The sequence below is a fragment of the Molossus molossus genome, unplaced genomic scaffold, assembly GCF_014108415.1.
Source record: "Molossus molossus isolate mMolMol1 unplaced genomic scaffold, mMolMol1.p scaffold_m16_p_3, whole genome shotgun sequence".
NCBI lineage: Eukaryota > Metazoa > Chordata > Mammalia > Chiroptera > Molossidae > Molossus > Molossus molossus.
In genome coordinates, this window is record NW_023425366.1 from 116,907,989 (window position 1) to 116,925,895 (window position 17,907).

At 48.7% G+C, this 17,907-nt stretch overlaps 1 protein-coding gene across 1 annotated transcript in view; it reads right to left on the bottom strand.

Annotated features, from left to right (window-relative positions):
• SEC14L5 (SEC14 like lipid binding 5) overlaps positions 1-17,907 on the bottom strand; it is a 45,991-nt gene that overhangs the window by 16,344 nt on the left and 11,740 nt on the right. The window contains exons 3-8 of the mRNA XM_036279859.1: positions 12,735-12,884; positions 12,222-12,353; positions 10,761-10,889; positions 9,657-9,849; positions 2,774-2,886; positions 809-998 (exon numbers count right to left, since the gene is read on the bottom strand). Of these exons, the coding sequence (XP_036135752.1) occupies positions 809-998; positions 2,774-2,886; positions 9,657-9,849; positions 10,761-10,889; positions 12,222-12,353; positions 12,735-12,884 (907 nt within the window). The remainder of the gene's footprint in view (positions 1-808; positions 999-2,773; positions 2,887-9,656; positions 9,850-10,760; positions 10,890-12,221; positions 12,354-12,734; positions 12,885-17,907) is intronic.

The window sequence follows — 17,907 nt, forward strand, 5'->3', positions numbered from 1 at the left end:
CCCCCAAAATTCATGTCCACCCATAACTTCATAATGCGGCCTTATTTGAAAGCAGGGTCTTTGCAGATGTAATTAGTTAAGGATCGAGATGAGAACACCCTGGATCAGTGTGGGTCCTACATCCAATGACTGGGGGTCTTTATAAGAGGAGAGGACACAGAGGATGCACAGAGAGAAGACCATATGACGACAGAGGCAGAGACTGGAGTTACACTGCCAAGCCAAGCAACACCTGGGGCCACCAGAAGTTCTAAGAGATAAGGACGGAGTCTCCGCTGGGGCCTGCAGAGGGATCACAGCCTGCTGTCACCTTGATTTCAGACTTCTAGCCTCCAGAACTGGGAGAGAATAAACTTCTGTTGTTTTATTTATTTATTTTGTCCTTTATTGATTTCAGAGAGAGAGGAAATGAGAGGGAGAGAGAGAGAAACATCGATGAGAGAGAACATCAATTAGCCACCTCCTGCATGCCCCACACTGGGGATCTGGCCCACAACCTGGGCATGTGTCCTGACTGGGAATCGAACCGGCGACCTCTTGGTGCATGGGTCGATGCTCAACCACTGAGCCACACCAGCCAGACTAAATTTCTGTTGTTTTAAGCCACCCAGTCTGAGGTTATTTGTTCTGGCAGCCCCCGGACACTATTTGCCTCAAACCTAGCTCTGCCATCTTCATGGCTGGGTTGGCATCTCCAGATACCCAGAAAAGTCCAAAGGAAAAATAAGAAGCATGAAAAGTGGTACTCACAATGCATTCGGCAGTGACCAAAGCGTGCACTATACGCTTTGTAGGTCAAGGAACGCACCTGTGTCCTGGTAGTGCCAGCCGCCCGCGTAGAACTCTTCCAGGAGGGCCGGGGGGTGCCAGGTCTGAAGGAGAAGATCCACCTGGTGCTGCTTTCTCCAGCTCAAGGACTGGCACAGCATCTCCCGGGCCTTGTCCAGGTGGAAATCACGAGCCCGCAGGAACCGAAGGATGTGCTGATCTTTGGGAATCTGAGAGAAGGAGGAGCAACTCAGAGAATGGCATTCTCTAACCCAGGAGATAAAATTATGGAAAATGAATCTCCTGTCTCATCTAAAAATATTTAGCTGGGCAAAGGACCATATGCATCCACAAGCCAAGGACTGCTAGTAGCTTCCAGAATCCAGGAGAGAGAGAACAGATTCTCCCCAGAGCTTCCAGAAGGAACCAACCCTGCTCTCACCTTGATCTCAGACATCTGGCCACCAGAACTGGGAGAGAATAAATTTCTGTTGTGTTAAGTGACCCATTTCGTGGCATTGTTTCAGCAGCCCCAGGAAATGAACACACCCCTCTTAACAGTTTGTTATATGAGCCAATATATAATCCCCCCACTTTTTTTTTTTTGTGCCTTGTTGTTCAAGCTGCATACCTGCCACAAATAACCCAAAGAGTCTAACTGATCGCTGAGATGACAAACAAAGACCCCACCAGCTCTCCTTTCTTCCCTCTGGCAAATATCGACAATCAAGGAAAATCCAGCCCCAACAGAAGCACCCTTCACTGGGTGCGCATTCTGAGGCAGACAGATTCCCATCATTCGTTCTGGGAAGTGAATGCTAACATTATCCCCATTTTACAGATGAGGAAACGGGGGCCAACGGGTTACATCACAGCCCAACACTGACTCCCTTGTCTGCTCCCCAAAGTGGGGAGAAAGACCAGCATGACTAAGCAGGAAGTTCTTATTCAATGGAGTTGAATGTCAAGTCCATGCTTGGGACCCAAATGCATGTGGACCTTCATGGGATGGCACTTAGAGGCTAAAGGCAAAATACTCATGCCATCAAAAAAAATCAACCCTTGCAAGTTATTAATCTTTTATTTTTATTTTTAACTTATCTTTATTGTTGAATATATTACAGATGCCTCCCCTTTTCTCCCATTGACCCCCTCCTCCCCAATCCTGTCCCCCTCCTGCCTTCCCCACACTACAGTCTGTGTCCATTGGTTATGCATAGAAGTTCTTTGGTTTATCTCATCCCGCCCTCTTCCCTTTGAGGTTCATCAGTCTAACAACCAATTTGTACTTCTTTTTTTTTTTGTATCCTCACCTGAAGATATCTTTTTTTTTTCTTTCTATTTATCATCAGATAGAATGAGAAGGAGGGAGAGAGAGAGAGAGAGAAAGAAACATCGATGTGAGAGGGGCACATCGACTTATTGCCTCCCGCACAACCCCAACCAGGGCCAGGTACGAACTGCAACTGAGGTATGTGCCCTTGGCTGGAATAGAACCCAAGACTCATTGGTCCACAGGCCGACACTCTAACCACTGAGCCAAACCAGCGAGGGCCAATTTGTACTCCATAATAATTAATCTCTTTTAAAAAGAACAATGTACATGGTTTTGTGACAGCAATGGTTATCAATTGGAGGTGACTATGCCCCACAGGGGACATTTGATGAAGTCTGGAGCCATTTTTGGTTGTCACAACTAGGGGAGAAGAGCTCGTGGCATCTAATGAGTGGAGGTCAGGGATGCTGCTCAAAACCCTACAGCACACAGAACAGCCCATCATAATTGTCAGGCCTCAAATGTCAACAGTGCCAAATCAGTGATAGCGTGCAACATGCGTTACAGACCCATGAGACAGTGTGTAATGCAAAGAAGGCAGTCTAAGTATCCTGCATTGTTAATTACACAAACTGATATCCCTGGCCCTTCCTCCCCAGTGCCCGGGGCTGGACAGCTATAACTGAATATGCGTCTGCTCCGGCAGGCCCCAGCCCTGCACCCACCTACCTTGCCTTTGTGTGTCTCCTGCAGCCAGTGCCGAAGCTGAATCAGGCAGCTCTCCTGCATGGGTGTGAGATGGCCCAGGCACTTCTCAATGTAGTCTGTATCAATCTTGTCCCCTACAAGATAAGAAGGGGGGATTCAGGACAAGAGGGAGATGCTGTGTCTCTTTACCACCTTGTCCACCCTTTCTGGAACCCATATCTTACTGGCCACCTTGGATCTGAAATGTAGTTCCAAGCCGCATGGTAGCCCTTTCACCAGATGACAGCCACATGGGCTCCAGATCCTCTAGACTTTCCAATCCATTTCCAGGGTGGTTCTGAAAGTCATGCTGGGACAAGCCTGGATCTCACAATGGCAAGTGATATGTCCCCTTTGACCTTTGGAAATGGGAATAATCCCCACCTTCTGGAGCTGTCCCAGCCTCTGAATATTTTTTTCCATCACCCCACCCCCTCCCCTTTGGCAAGCATCAGCTTGTTCTCTGTATCTATGGGTCTGTTTCTATTGTGGTTTTTGTTTGTTTGTTTATGTTTTCTTTTTTTAATCCTTACCTGAGGATATTTTTCTATTTATCTTCAGGTAGAGTGGAAGAGAGAGAGAGAAACATTGATGTGAGAGAGACACATCAACTGGTTGCCTCCTGCATGACCCCAACTGGGGCCTGGAATCGAACTGCAACCAAATTACATACCCTTGATTAGAATTGAACCTACAACTCTTTGGTCTGAGGGCCAATGTTCTAACCACTGAGCCAAACTGACCAGGGACTATTGTGTTTTATTTACTCATTTGTTTTGTTTTAGATTCCACATATAAGTGAAATCACATTTTTTTCTGTCTGACTTTTTTCACTTAGCATAATACCCCTCTAGATCCATCCATGTAGTTGTAAATGAGAAGATTTCATTTTTTTCATTTTTTTTTTATTCTCACCTGAGGACATTTTTACATTTTATCTTTAGAAAGAGTGGGAGGGAGAGCGGAAGGAAGAGAGAGAGAAACATCGATGTGACAGAGACATATCGAGTGGTTGCCACCCACACGACCCCAACCAGGGCCAGGGACAAACTGCAACCAAGGTACGTGCCCCAAGTGGAAACCAAACCTGGGACTCTCTGGCCCACAGGATGATACTCTAACTGCTGAGCCAAACCAGCCAGGGCAGATTTCATTCTTTTTATTGCTGAATAATATTCCACTGTATATATGTATCACATCTTTATCTATTTGTCTATCAGTAGACACTTAGGTTGCTTCCATATCTTGGCTATTACTAGTAATGCTGCAATGAACATGGGTACACATATATCTTTTTAAGTTAGTGAGTTTTTTCCTTCAGATAAATACTCAGAAGAAGAATTGCTGGGTTATATGATAGTTCTACTTTTAATTTTTTGAGGAACATCCATACTGTTTTCCATAGTAGCTGCACCAATGTGCAATCCCACCAACAGAGCATGAGGGAGGGTTTCTTTTTCTCCACATCCTCACCAACACTTGTTGTTTATTGACTTATTGATGGTAGTCATTCTGACAGAGGTGAGGTGACATCTCATTGTGGTTTTAATTTGCATTTCCTTGATGGTTAGTGATGTTGAGCATCTTTTTATCTGTCTACTGGCTATCTGTATGTCATTTTTGGAGAACTGTCTATTCAGGCCCTCTGCCAATTTTTTAATAGGATTGTTTGGGGTTTTTTGGTGTTAAGTTGTATAAATTCCTTATGTGGGATATTAACCTCTTATCAGATGTGTCATTTGTGAATATGTTCTCACATTCAGTATGTTGCTTTGTTGATGGATTTTTGCTGTGCAAAACTTTTTAGTTTGATGTAAATCCCATTTGTTTATTTTTTCTTTTGTTTCCCTTGCTGGAGGAGATCTATACAGAAACATATTACTAAAAGTGATGTCAAAAAGTTTACTGCCTATGTTTTCTTCTAGAATTGTTATGGTTTCAAGTCTTACATTTAAGTTATTAATCCATTTTTAGTTTATTTTTGTGTATGGTCTAAGAAAGTAGTCCAATGTCATTTTTTGCATGTACCTGTATGGTTTTCCCAACACCACTTATTGAAGAGACTGTCTTTACCTATTGTATATCTTTCCCTCCTTTGTTGTAGATTAATTGACCATATGAGCAAGGATTTACTTCTGGGCTCTCCACTCTATTCCATTGATCTATATGTCTGTTTTTATGAAAGTGTCATACTGTTTTGATTATTATAGCTTTATACAATAGTTTCATGTCAGGGCACATGATACCTCCCACTTTATTCTTTCTCAAAATTTATTTGGCTATTTGGGTCTTTCGTAGTTTCATATAAAGTTTAAGATTAGTTGTTCTAATTCTGAGAAGAAGGCCATTGATATTTTAATAGGGATTGCATTGTATCTGTATATTGCTTTAGATAATAAGGACATTTTAACAGTATCAATCCTTCCAATCCATGAGCAAGGTATATCCTTCCATTTATCTATATCTTCAATTTCTTTCTTCAGTGTCTTACAATTTTCTTATAGAGTACAGGTCTTTCACCTCTTTGGTTAAATTTATTCCTAGGTAGTTAATGCTCTTTAATGCAATTGTAAATAGGATTGGTTTCTTAATTTCTCCTTCTAATCATCTGTCATTGGAGTAAAGATTATTAACAATATGACATGCATCATCTCAGTGAATTCTCCCAACAACCCCTGTGAGGCAGGCATCACTATTGTTCCCACTATTGTTCTCTTCTCTGAAGAGAAGATAAAACTGATACTGAAAGAGGACAAGTATACTCAAATGAGTAAATTCATGTAGTGTGCCCAGCATAAGAGACGGTTAATAAATACCAGTTTCCTTTGCCTTCCCACCGCCCCAGGTCCCTTGTGGGGTGTGAGGCTTTTGGTAGACAGAGCCCTGACCCCCAGATATAGCCCATAGCTCCACAGATCATTTCCACTATTCAATCCCATCTCACACAGTCGGGCTGTTGGGCTCAGCATGTGCAGGCATCTAGAGTCTGGGCTCCAACCTGAGGCCCTGTGGCCCACTCTTAGCTGTTGGGGTGGCAGGTACCAGCACGGTGAGCCATCTCAGTGGGTTAGCCTCTCAGCAGTGGATAGAGACACTCTACGAGGAGCAGCCCCATGGACCTAGCTCATTTTGTGAGCTGTGGCACAATAAGAAAACCAATGGAATATCTGCACACCCAGCAGCAGGACCCAGTGGTTCCTTCCAAAACAAAGCCCAGGGCTGGGGGTCATGCCATCTGCTCTGGAAGACATCTGGGTAACCAGAGGCAGGAGGGATGCTGGAGGGGGGGGGCTGTCCAGACCCCAAAATACCCACAGAGAGATAAAAAACAGAGATGTTGGATGCTGGTAAGGGGGCCTATTGAGGAGGGGCAGGGCAAGGAAGAGCTGAGGGAGAAAACACAAGGGAGGCAGGAGATACCAGCATTCTTCTCCAGGCAGCTGTGAAGGCCCCTTTCTCCTGAACACAAAGGCTCAGTGATTCAGAGCAGGGTGGAAAGGGCATGACTGTGACTTCCACCAGCCATCCTGAGCACCAGCCCTGCTATGGACAGCACAGACGAAGAAGGGAGGAGAGGCCTCCACAGAGGGCATGCCCTGCAGAGTGTGTGCACAGGAAGAGCAGTGTTGTGAAACAATTTTTAAAAATATTTCAAAATGCCTGTACAATAGTAGCCAGCTAGTACACACAGTTGGTGCAGAATATATTTTTGTTGTTCTTCTTGTTACTCCTCACCCAAGGATATTTTTTTCCCGTTGATTTTTAGAGAGAGTGGAAGGGAGGGAGGGAGAAAGAGAAACATCATTGTGAGAGACACAGCGACTGGTGGCTTCCCACACAACCTCAACCAGGCCAGGGATCAAACCTGCAACCCAGATACATTTCCTTGACCGGAATCAAACCCAAGACACTTTGGTCCGCAGGCCAGTGCTCTAACTAACCGCTGAGCCAAATCAGCCAGGACCAGATAAAATATTTGTTAAACAAATGAATCGTGTTCTCCCTAAACACAGCCCCAGATGTGTTTTTGATTACATGGTGTTTCTGTAAGTCAGGCAAGCCCTAAGGAGACACCGCAGTGTCAGGAGCACAATTACACGTGGCTAACACTGGATTCAAGGGGTACATGTAGTTTTATAGCCTAGGTTTTTTTTTTCCTTTAATATCATATTGTGAGCATTTTCTATGTCAATAAAAGTATAAAAAATGACAAAGAGCTAATTGCCTTAATATGTAAAGAGCAAGAAATTAATGGGCAAATAGGAAAACAAACAAAGAATATGAACAGGAATTCACAAAAAAGTTAAGTAGTCACTAAACATGAAAAAATAATACTTGACCTCACTCATAGGAAAGAAGTGATCGCTAACTGACTAGTGGACTATCTTTGCCTTTCAGGAGTTTAAAATGTTCAATAATAGTCTTGTGAGCCCTGGCCAGTTTGGCTCAGCGGTTAGAGCGTTGGCCTGCGGTCCGGAGAGACCTGGGTTCGGTTCCCGCTAAGGGCATGTACCTCGGTTGCAGTTTGTCCCCGGCCCTGGTTGGTCGTGCGGGTGGCAACCACTCGATGTGTCCCTTTCACATCGATGTTTCCCTCTCTCTCTCTCTCTCTCTCTCTCTCTCTCCCCCCCCCCCCCTCCCACTCCATCTGAACAAAATATCAAAAAATGTCCTCGGGTGAGGACTAAAAAAATAAAAAAATAAAAAAAAAAAAAAATAGTCTTGTGAGAAGCTGAGGTGAAGTCAGGAATAGGCATAACGACACACTTTTGGTGGGAACATTGTCTAGTACAACCTCTTTGCCCACCTAATTGGTAAATTGACCAAAATGTCACAGTTATGTGACTCATCAATTCAACTTTTTGAATTATATGCTATGTATATACTCATGCAAATATTTTTTTAAAAACAAAGATACAGCCCTGGCCGGTTTGGCTCGGTTGGAGTGTCAGCCTGCGGTACAGAGAGACCCGGGTTCGGTTCCCGTTAAGGGCACATACCTCGGTTGCAGTTTGTCCCCGGCCCTGGTTGGTCGTGCGGGTGGCAGCCACTCGATGTGTCCCTTCACATCGATGTTTCTCTCTCTCTCTCTTCCTCTCTCTCCCTCCTGCTCTATCTGAACAAAAAATGGAAAAATGTCCTCGTGTGAGGATTAAAAAAAACAAAACAAAACCAAAGATATACCACATGATTTGTTTTTTTTTTTCAATGGAAATAACCTAAATATACCTCAGTGGGAACTAGCTAAATAAACTAATTAAAAATAATCAGCCCAGCCAGTGTGGCTCAGTGAGCGTCGACCCATGCACCATGAGGTCTCTGGTTGATTCCGGGTCAGGACACATGCCCAGGTTGTGGGCCTGATCCCCAGTGGGGGGCATGCAGGAGGCAGCCAATTGATGTTCTCTTTCATCAATGTTTCTATCTCTCTATCTCTCTCCCACGCTCTCTAAAAATCAATAAAGAAAAAAAAATTTTTTTAAATCAGCCCAAACCTGGCCGGTTTGGCTCAACAGTTAGAGCATCGGCCCGCAGACCCATGAGTCACAGGTTCAATTGCAGCCAAGGGCACGTACCTCTATTGCAGTTCATTCTGGCCCTGGTCAGGGTCATTTGGGAAGCAACAAGTCGATGTGTTCCTTTCATGTAGATGTTTCTCTCTCTTCCTCTCTCTCCTTCCCTCCCACTGTATCCGAAGATAAATAGAAAAATATCCTCAGGTGAGGATTAAATAATAATAGTAGTAATCAGTACTGCCCTGGCCGGTTTGGCTTGAAGTGTCTTGGGTTCAATTCCCCAGTCAAGGGCACACACCTGGTTGCAGGTTTGATGCCTGGACCCAGTAGGGGTCGTGCGGAAGGCAACCAATCAATGTGTCTCTCTCCCATTGATCTCTCTCTCTCTCTCTCTCTCTCTCTCTCTCCCTCCCTTTCACTCCATCCAAAAATCAATGGAAAAATATCCTCAAATAAGGATTTTTAAAAATTTAAATAAATCAGCCCTGGCTTATGTGGCTCAGTTGGTTGGAATGTCATCCCACATACTGAAAGGTGACAGGTTGAATTCCTGATCAGGGTACATACCCAGGCTGTGGGTTTGATCACAGGTCTGGTGTGAATGGGAGGCAACTGATTGATGTTTCACTCTCACATCAATGTTTCTCTCTCTCTCTCTCTCTCTCTCTCTCTCTCTCTCTCTCTCCCTTCTTCTCTCTCTATAAAGATACATCCTTGGGTGAAGATTTTTAAAAAATAATGGTAATAACCAATAAATGTTTAATAATAAATAAGTCATGATATAACCACACCATGAAATACTGTAAAGTACCAAGACACATGCTCTGATACAGAAAGCTGTTCAAGAAACATTAGTAAATGACAAAAACAAAGTATCAAATAGAATGTATAATATGCTGTCATGTGTTCAATGTAGGTTATACATGCATGTATGTATGTATGTACATATTATGTATGTATAGATGCCTAGATAGTTTCGTAAACACAAAACTATTGTTGCTTCCAAGGAGAGCAAAGGAGTCTTACTTCCTACATGACATCTTCTGAGAAATTTAAATATTTTCCCACCATGATCATACATTACTCATATAATCTAAAATAGTAATTAAACCAGAGAAAAGGGGAGCCCTAAGGCACCAGATCAGGTCAATTCTGGATCTAGAAATAAACCAGTTCTGGCTCTTGGGCTCGAAGAGAGAGAGAGCAAAGTATCACTAAGAGGGAAGAGGCTGAGTCATTCCAGGACCCAGACCTGTCCCTGAGGGGATCCATGGCAATTCTGTCCCCACAGAGTGAGCAAACCCCATGTAGAGCTCCTAGGACTCTGGGCCTCAGCCACAGTCACCTACCGTCAGTACCAACCATCTCTTGAGCGGAACCCTGGGTGCTTCTGAGTGCATTGACCTCCAGCAAGCTAGGATCTCCCAGCCCAGCCTGGGAGCAGGCGTCTTCCTCTCTGACCGGGGCAGGTGTCCACCGGGGAATGTGAGAGATGCCCTGAGAGAGGAGCTCATTCAGGTAATGCTCGATCACCTCCTTCCCCTGGAAGCCAGAGAAAACCAAGACACATCAGTGCAGAGGCAGGACAGTGGGGTAACCGTGCCAGCCTGGGAGTCACCCTCACCTGGCCCTGGTCCCAGCCCTGACACGTGGCTACTGAGCAGTTGAAATGCGGCCAGGCCAAATGGAAATGTTCTGTGAATGTTAAAAATGCAACGGATTTGTGAGAGTTGGTACCAAATGAAGAATGTAAAATAGTTCCCAGATAAGTTTTATATTGATAACACATTGGACAAAATATATTATTAAAATGGATTTCATCTGTTTCATTACACTTAAAGGCCTCTACTCAGTGATGCATGTGAGATCTTTAAACCAAGCAAGGATCTCCCTGGCCGGTTTGGCTCAGCGGTTAGAGCGTCGGCCTGCGGTCCGGAGAGACCCGGGTTCGGTTCCCGCTAAGGGCACGTACCTCGGTTGCAGTTTGTCCCCGGCCCTGGTTGGTCGTGCGGGTGGCAACCACTCGATGTGTCCCTTCACATCGATGTTTCTCTCTCTCTCTCTCTTCCTCTCTCTCCCTCCCGCTCTGTCTGAACAAAAAATGCAAAAATGTCCTCGGGTGAGGATAAAAAAAAAAAAAAATGGTAAACCAAGCAAGGATCATTTTAACCAGGAAAAAGCACCACGCAATGTCCCTTCCATGTCCACAGAGTTCACACACAAGCCTGGGAATAATCAGGGCAGTGATTATGGTGCCCCCATTACAGGCTTGCTGCCCATCCATCGTCTCCTGTAATATGGCCATTGTTAGAATACCCATTGTACAGATGAGGAAGGTTAAGGATCTTGCCTGATGTCACATGGGTTGTCAGGTGACAGGGGTTGAACCAGGGCTGGCAGCCCCCGAGGTCTGTGCACTTTGCTCCCTGTGACCGACGGCGCCCCTCTCTTACCCTCTTGACATTGGCCGTGTACTGCTTCATGGCAATCTTCTCCAAGGCACTTTCAAAGCCAAAGAAGGACCGGATGTCCAGTGAGGCGGACTGCTCAAAGCAAGTCCACTCTTCATTCTCAGGGTGGACCTGAAAGCAAAGCAGGGGTGATGACACAGTCTCAGGATGGGAGACACCTTGCCCTCCCCCGGGGCTCTCTTGGTGACCTGGGCCCAGCTAGAGCATGCGGGGCACAGCCCTTTCACAGCTGGCCGCACTTGAGAGGGTCAGCAGTACAAGGGCCCCGCCCCGAGTGCAACACAAGGTCCAGAATATTAGAGAACAAAGAACCTTCTCAGCAGCGGCTGGAAGAAAGTGGATCTGATATCTGCGTTCCTGTCCCTTAAAAATTATATGTAGCCCTGGCCGGTGTGGCTCAGTGGCTCCCACGTGGGCCCATCCACCTGCTGTTCCCTCACCCAGAACTCATTTCCCAGTCCTCTCACCCTTCAGCTCCCAGCTTCAATGACACCTCCACAGGGAAGCCCCAGGGACACTGTTACCTAAGACAGCACCCTCCTCTTAGCTTCCACAATTCTATCTGCTTGATCCCTTCTTAGCATGTGTGACAAAGTTATGTCTATAACGATTTGTTTGGGCTTATTTTCTGGCCTGTGTCTCCCACTGGAATGGAAGTTCCAGGAGGACAATGGTCAGGCCAATTGGTCCACCTGTCAGTGTGCCTGACACATAGTAGGTGCTCAATCAATATGTACTGGAGAATAATAATAATTATCTTTAATTATGTTAAAAGGTAACACATGCCCTGGCCAGTGTGGCTCAGCGGTTAGAGTGTCAGCCCTCCAACCAAAGGGTCAAGGGCACATACCTGGGTTGCAGGTTCAATCCCTGGCCCTGGTGGGGGTTCATGCAGGAGGCAACCAATTGATGTGTCTCTCTCACATCGATGTTTCTCTCTCCCTCCCTCCCTCCCTCCCTCCCTCCCTCACACTCTATCTGAAAATCAATGGAAAAATATCCTCTGGTGAGGACTGAAAAAAACAAAAAAGGTAACACATATACAGGACTTAGTATATGCCAGGCACTGGTCTAAGAGGTTTGGATATTTTACTTCCTTTAATCTTCACCACAACCTGTGTGGCAGGTACCATCACTAACCCCATTTTCCAGGTACAGAAATGAGGCAGGGTTTCATGAAGGCAGGAACGGAAAGAGAGAAGAATGGGGGACAGGGGCCAGTTGCCAGGTTTAGCCAGTAGAATGCGGGATGCCCAGTCGCACTTGAATTTAAGATAATATTTTAGTATGTCTCGAGCAATATTTAAGACGACTTAAACTTAAATGGGGCGGGGTATCAGCTGTGTATCTGAAATGCAGACGTAAGGAGCCGCCGCATCTCGTCCCTCCAGGCCCTGGGAGGGAGGGCGGTGGCCGTGCTCGGCGGTCCCCTGCCGCGCTCACCGTGTAGCTGCAGTTCTCGCGGACCACCACGCGGCTGGCGAAGGTCTCGTTGTGCGCTTCGATGTGGAGCGTCCTCTCCTTCCAGTTCAGGACGTTCCTCTGCACGAACACCACGTGCTCCACACCAGCGATCTGCAAGGGAAGGGGCAGCGGGGCGTGCAGAGGGTGAGAGGTGGGAGCGCGAACCCCGAGGGCTGGCCCGTCACCCCGGACCCCAGGATCCCCGCCCCGTGACTGCCCAGGCTGGGCCGGAATCCTTGACTCCATCCCCCAACCCCCATTCCGGGACCCTGCTCGGCGGGCCCCCACTCCCCGCCCAGTCCCAGCCCAGCCTCCCAGCCACGCTCCTTCCGGATCCAGGGGGCCCCCCCGACCCAGACCCCATGGCCCAATCCCCTTCCCGCACCAACATACCTACACTGGCCCTACCGCCTGGCCCCCGGGTACCCCTCCTCGCTGTCCCCCACCACCCTGTCCGATCTCCTCCGGTGCTTCCCGGCCCCTGGGCTCCACCTTCCGCAGCAGCCGCGGGGCCTCCACGCGCAGCCGGCAGCTCCGCTCCACCACGTGCACCGCGCCATCCGCGCTGCGGGACTCGCACAGGACCTCGCTGCCCAAGAAGACAGGGATCTGCGGGCAGGTGGGGAAGCGCTTCTCGTAGGCCTGGGGTAGAGGAGAGTGAATGCGAGAGGGTGACCAAGGTCCCCCTGCCCCGGCTGGAATGTCCTCTCATTTCTCATTAACGGGGGCTATGGAGAGTGAGACAGACACTCCTGGCCGCTGGGAAGCGCAGTGACCACTGCTGTTTTACCAACGAGACCATTTGCCCACGCAGTGACTTGGCAGGTCACTTCTTGGCTGTACATTTGAGCTTTCACTCTCAGAAGAAAGAGTGGATTTGCCCGGGACATTTCAAAAGAAAGCATCTTTCAAGGGAAACGATTTGAACAAAATCCAACACCAATTCATGGTAAAAACTCAACAAGCCAGGAGGAAGGGAACTTCCACGGCCTGGTAAAGGGCATCCCAGAAAACCACAGCCAACCTCGCACTCAGTGGTGACGGACTGAACACCTGGCCCCCAGAGCAAGAACGAGGCAAGGCTGTCTGCGCTGGCCGCTTCTATTCAACCTCCTGAGGTTCTAGCCAGAGCAGGTAGGCAGCTAAGAGGAAGAAAGGGCATCCAAATGGGATGTGGAAAGTCCGTGCCCTGTTGCAGAAGTACCAGAGCTAGAGCCACTAGGGGGCGTGCGGGCGTTCGTGGCTGGCGGCGTTCAAGCAGGGTCTGCTCCAAGTGCCTGTCGCAGCCCGCATGCCCTGGAATCAGAATCAAAGCGAGCTCCAAATATAGCGCCGGCATCTGAGGACACACACTTCCACCCCCATCCCTCCCAGTGGAAAGGCGGCACCCACCCAGCTCTGACTGGCAGTGGCAGGGGGGGGCGGGGGGATGAAACCGTGCCTGGTGCCCTTGGTGTTATCCCAGCCCCACAAGACCACACCAGCGCGTCCTCCTCCAGGGTCAGGAGGATAGGGCTGCCTCCCACCATGTGTCAAAGCTGGTTGCTTTGTTCAAACACCAGCGTTAGAATAGGGAACGCTGGTCCCCGGCTGGGGTGGGAGGGGGGTGCACCATGGGGCTCCCAGACAGGGGTCTGCGCCCTGAGGGTTGGCAAGGGAGGCCCCCCAACCCTCCTTCAAATTAAGGCATTTCCCCACTGAGGAGGGAGCCTCACAGCAAAGTGGATGAGGGTTGGTGTTCTGCCTCCTCCCAGCAGAGAGGCAAGTCCCTTGCTTTCTCTAAGTGTGTTTTATTATCTGGAAAATGAGTGTCCCTGAAGACAAAACCAGGTTGACTATCTCATGTAGAGCCTGGCACTTTGCAGGCACCCAGCGTTTTCCTTCTCCAGACAACAGGACTCAAACCAAATGGTGGCACAGTACAGGTTTGCAAGACTGGAGCACAGCGCCTTCCCAGCCCTTTGGGGGCACTCTGCTGGCATCAAATGCAGGAGGGAGCCAGGGCAGCCAGCTCCGCCCCTCCTCTGTAATGGGCAGATGGATGCTGACGTGTTTTGAAAGTATAAGGAGGGAGCCCAGCTGGTGTGACTCAGTGGTTGAGCGTTGACCCATGCACCAGGAAATCACAGGTTCAATTCCCCATCAGGGCACATGACCGAGTTGGGGGGTTCAATTCCCAGTAGGGGGCACGTGGGGGGCAGCTTCATCATTGTTTCTATCTCTCTCTCCTTTCCTCTCTCTGACATCAATAAAAACATATTTTTGCCCTGGCCAGTTTGGCTTAGCATTAGAGCATTGGCCCATGGACCAAAGAGTCAAGGGTTCAATTCCAGTCAAGGGCACGTACCTTGGCTGCAGTTCGTCCCGGGCCCTGGTCGGGGTCCTGTGGGAGGCAACCAATGGACGTGTTCCTCTCATGTGGATGTTTCTCCTTCTGTCTCTCTGTCTCTGTCTCTCCCTCCCTCTCTTCTTCCCTCCCAATCTGTCTGAAGATAAATAGAAAAATATCCTCAGGTGAGGATTAAAATAAATAAACAAAATAAAATAAAAGCATATATATATTTTAAAGAAAGTATAAAGAGGGAAAGGGGTACATGTTTCAGAATTAGTCAGGTTCAGTTTGAGTCTCTGCTACTTTCTCACCGGGTGACCTTGGGCAAGTCACTTGCCCTCTCTGAGACTGTTTCCTCATCTGTAATATGAGGACATCACCCAGATTGTATCTTAAGAGCAGTTGGCCTTCATCAAGCCTTGACTCTGCTCTTCCAGCTGTGTGTGTTGTTCTGTTTAATCCTCTGCATGGCATCCTCACTTGACAGTGAGGAAGCGGGCCCAGGGAGGCTAAGTAACTTACCCAAGCTCACACAGTGCAAAAGGGTGAACCTGGATTTGACTCCCAGGCTGGCTCAGCTTTCACTCCCTCCAAAACCCCTTGCTCAGCAGCAGGGCTTGTTCTCCCAGGCAGCTCGGAAACAGAGCCAGACTTTTCCCCTGGGGCTGTGTGGTCATGATTTCTTTCTCTACCCTCAGTCCTTCAGCTCCTGCCAGGCAGTGGTCACACTGCCCCCAAGCTTCTCCACTTCCACGGACTGTTCAGTCTCTCTCCTGCTCTCCAGATAAAGGACACACACAGAACAAACCCCACACTCTATCCTGTGGCCTGCCAGGCCCTGGGAGACCTGTCCCACCAGCCCTCTCCCACCCTAGCCTGCTTCTTCTGCCCTGGACACAACAGCCTTGCTATTTCTAGAACACATTGTTATGAGTCGACTGGTGCCCCCACCAACAATAAAACTCATGTGTTGAAAGCCTAACCCCCCAGGACCTCTAAACATGACCTTATTTGAAAACAGGGTTGTTGCAGATGTAATTAGTTAAGATGAGGTCATACTGGAGTAGGGTGGGCCCTTAGTCCGATATGACTGGTGTCCTTATAAAAGGGGAAATGTGGACACAGACGCACACACAGGGACACCACGTGAAGATGAAGGCACCGATCGGGGTGATTCCTCCACAAGCCAAGGAACACCAGGGATTACTGGCAACACCAGAAGCTAGGAGAGGAGCCTGGCTCAGCTTGTCCCTCACAGCCCTCTGAAGGAACCAACTCTGTCGACACCTTGATCTCAGACTTCTAGCCTCCAGATTGTGAGATAAAAAATTTCTGCTGTTTAAGTCCCCCAATTTGTAGTACTTTGCTATGTCAACCACAGGAAACAGGAAATCCACCCACCCAGCTTGTTCCTGCCCAGGGCCTTTGCACTAGCTGTTTCCTCTGCTTGGAACACTGATCAATTCACTTGACAGTGAAGAGGGATGGGGGAGGAGTCGCTGGGGCTCCCAGATGGTAGGAGACCAGGATGGGGGCTGAGGAGATGCTAGGCTTCAGGGACTTGTCTGTCTCTGCTGGTCCCTGTTCCTGGATATCCTCCCCCTCCTCTCCTGCAGGGCTGCCTCCTCCCCTGCTCTCTGTCCTTGAGCCTGTGCATTTACTCGATCACTATGGCACCTTTTAACCACATATACTTACTCACTTGCATGTGATCACCAAAGGCCTGGGCTGCGTGCGTTTCAGCAGCACTGACCTCACACCCTAATCCATCTCAGTCTGGGCACATACTAGGGGCTCATAAGGAAATGCCAGTGTGCAGAGAAAGAAATAATACAGACTTCTTACCGAAGTCCCAAACAGCCCCAAGAAGTGTCAGAGGAGAATGACAGGCCATGGCTCAACGCACGCAGCCAGCGAGGGCACTGAGCGTCACTGGCTAACTTCCTGTCCCACAAACCTCCTGTTAGAGGAGCGCCATCTGGAGCCCCCAGATAACAGCGGAGGCATGGGGGCAGATCAGCAGACAGGCCCTGGGCACAGCTTACCCTGCTGTGGGAGGGAAGGCGCTGCCTTCTTCATGGAAGCCATGGCGGCTCCAACAACAGAGCCACCCAGATGTGCGGGGCCTGGGGCTCAGGCTCCACCTGGAAGGCACCGGTCCATCCCCGGCTAGTTCTCCAGTGTCAGAGGACTGTCGGCTAGAGGCCCCCTGGGGTTGTGCGGTCTCGGGCCTGACACTGTTGTTACAAAACACTAACTGCATCCTTTCTTCCTCACAATGCCTTAGTGAGATGGGAACTAGCGTTTCCTTATTTTACAGCTGAGCAGGTTGAGGCTTGGGAAGACATTACATGGCCACTGCAAGTGGGGGGATTGGAGCCAGGCCCTGCTGACCCAGGCCGAGCCCTGAACCACCCTGCCCTGCCTCTAGGGGGATGTTGGCTACATCACAAGTGTGGATGGTTAGAGGTGCTGCGTCCCACAGGCCTAGACCCACACATCAAGGGCTCTTTGTCTTCCGTACATCCCAGGGTCGTACAGGATCGGAGTTCACGGGACTCCACCTGTGTTGGAAACCAGCTCACTCGGCCAGCTTTGTCCCTGCCTAAGAGCCGCAGATGCCGACTGCTGTCCCCACAAATCAGGCCTGAGCTTCTCCCTGATGGACAGTCACATGGTTTGGTCCCCTAAGGGACACAAGGCAGCAGAAGGATTGAGTTACAGCCCTTCTGCCAGGCAGTTAGGAAGGGACACCCAACCCTGCCAGCTCAGAATGGAAGCTGGTCCGAGGCCCAGAACCCGCCCCAAGGGCCTGGGCTGGGGCAGGCAGAGGCTGATGGAAACTTCCATCGAATGCCTCCCATATGCCCCTCATCCTGCAAAAATCCACACTGACACACGTAGCATGTGGAGATGGGGGGCTGGAGTTCGACAGTCCTGGACTCCTAGCTAAGCTGGGCAACCTTGAGCACAGCATGTCCCCTCGCCCCTTCAGGCCCATCCGTAAAGTGCAATTATAGACCCTCCCAACGATCACTCACTTGTACCTGTTTCCTTCCTTTGTAAGTCAAAATTGCTGAAGTCAGAGGTCACCAGACCGCCCACGGTGGGGTTGTTCACCTCCAAATCCCTGGTGCTTTGAATAACGCCTAGTTCATAGTTGACACATAGTTGACAATAGACATTACACAGTGAATGAGTAGATGACAGCGCAGCATAGTCGTTAAGGGCATGGACTCTGGGGCTTGGGTTCAAATCTATGCTCCGCCTATGACCCGCTCTGTGGCCACATGAACAAATCATCAAGCTCTCAGTTCCTTAGTCCATTCACTT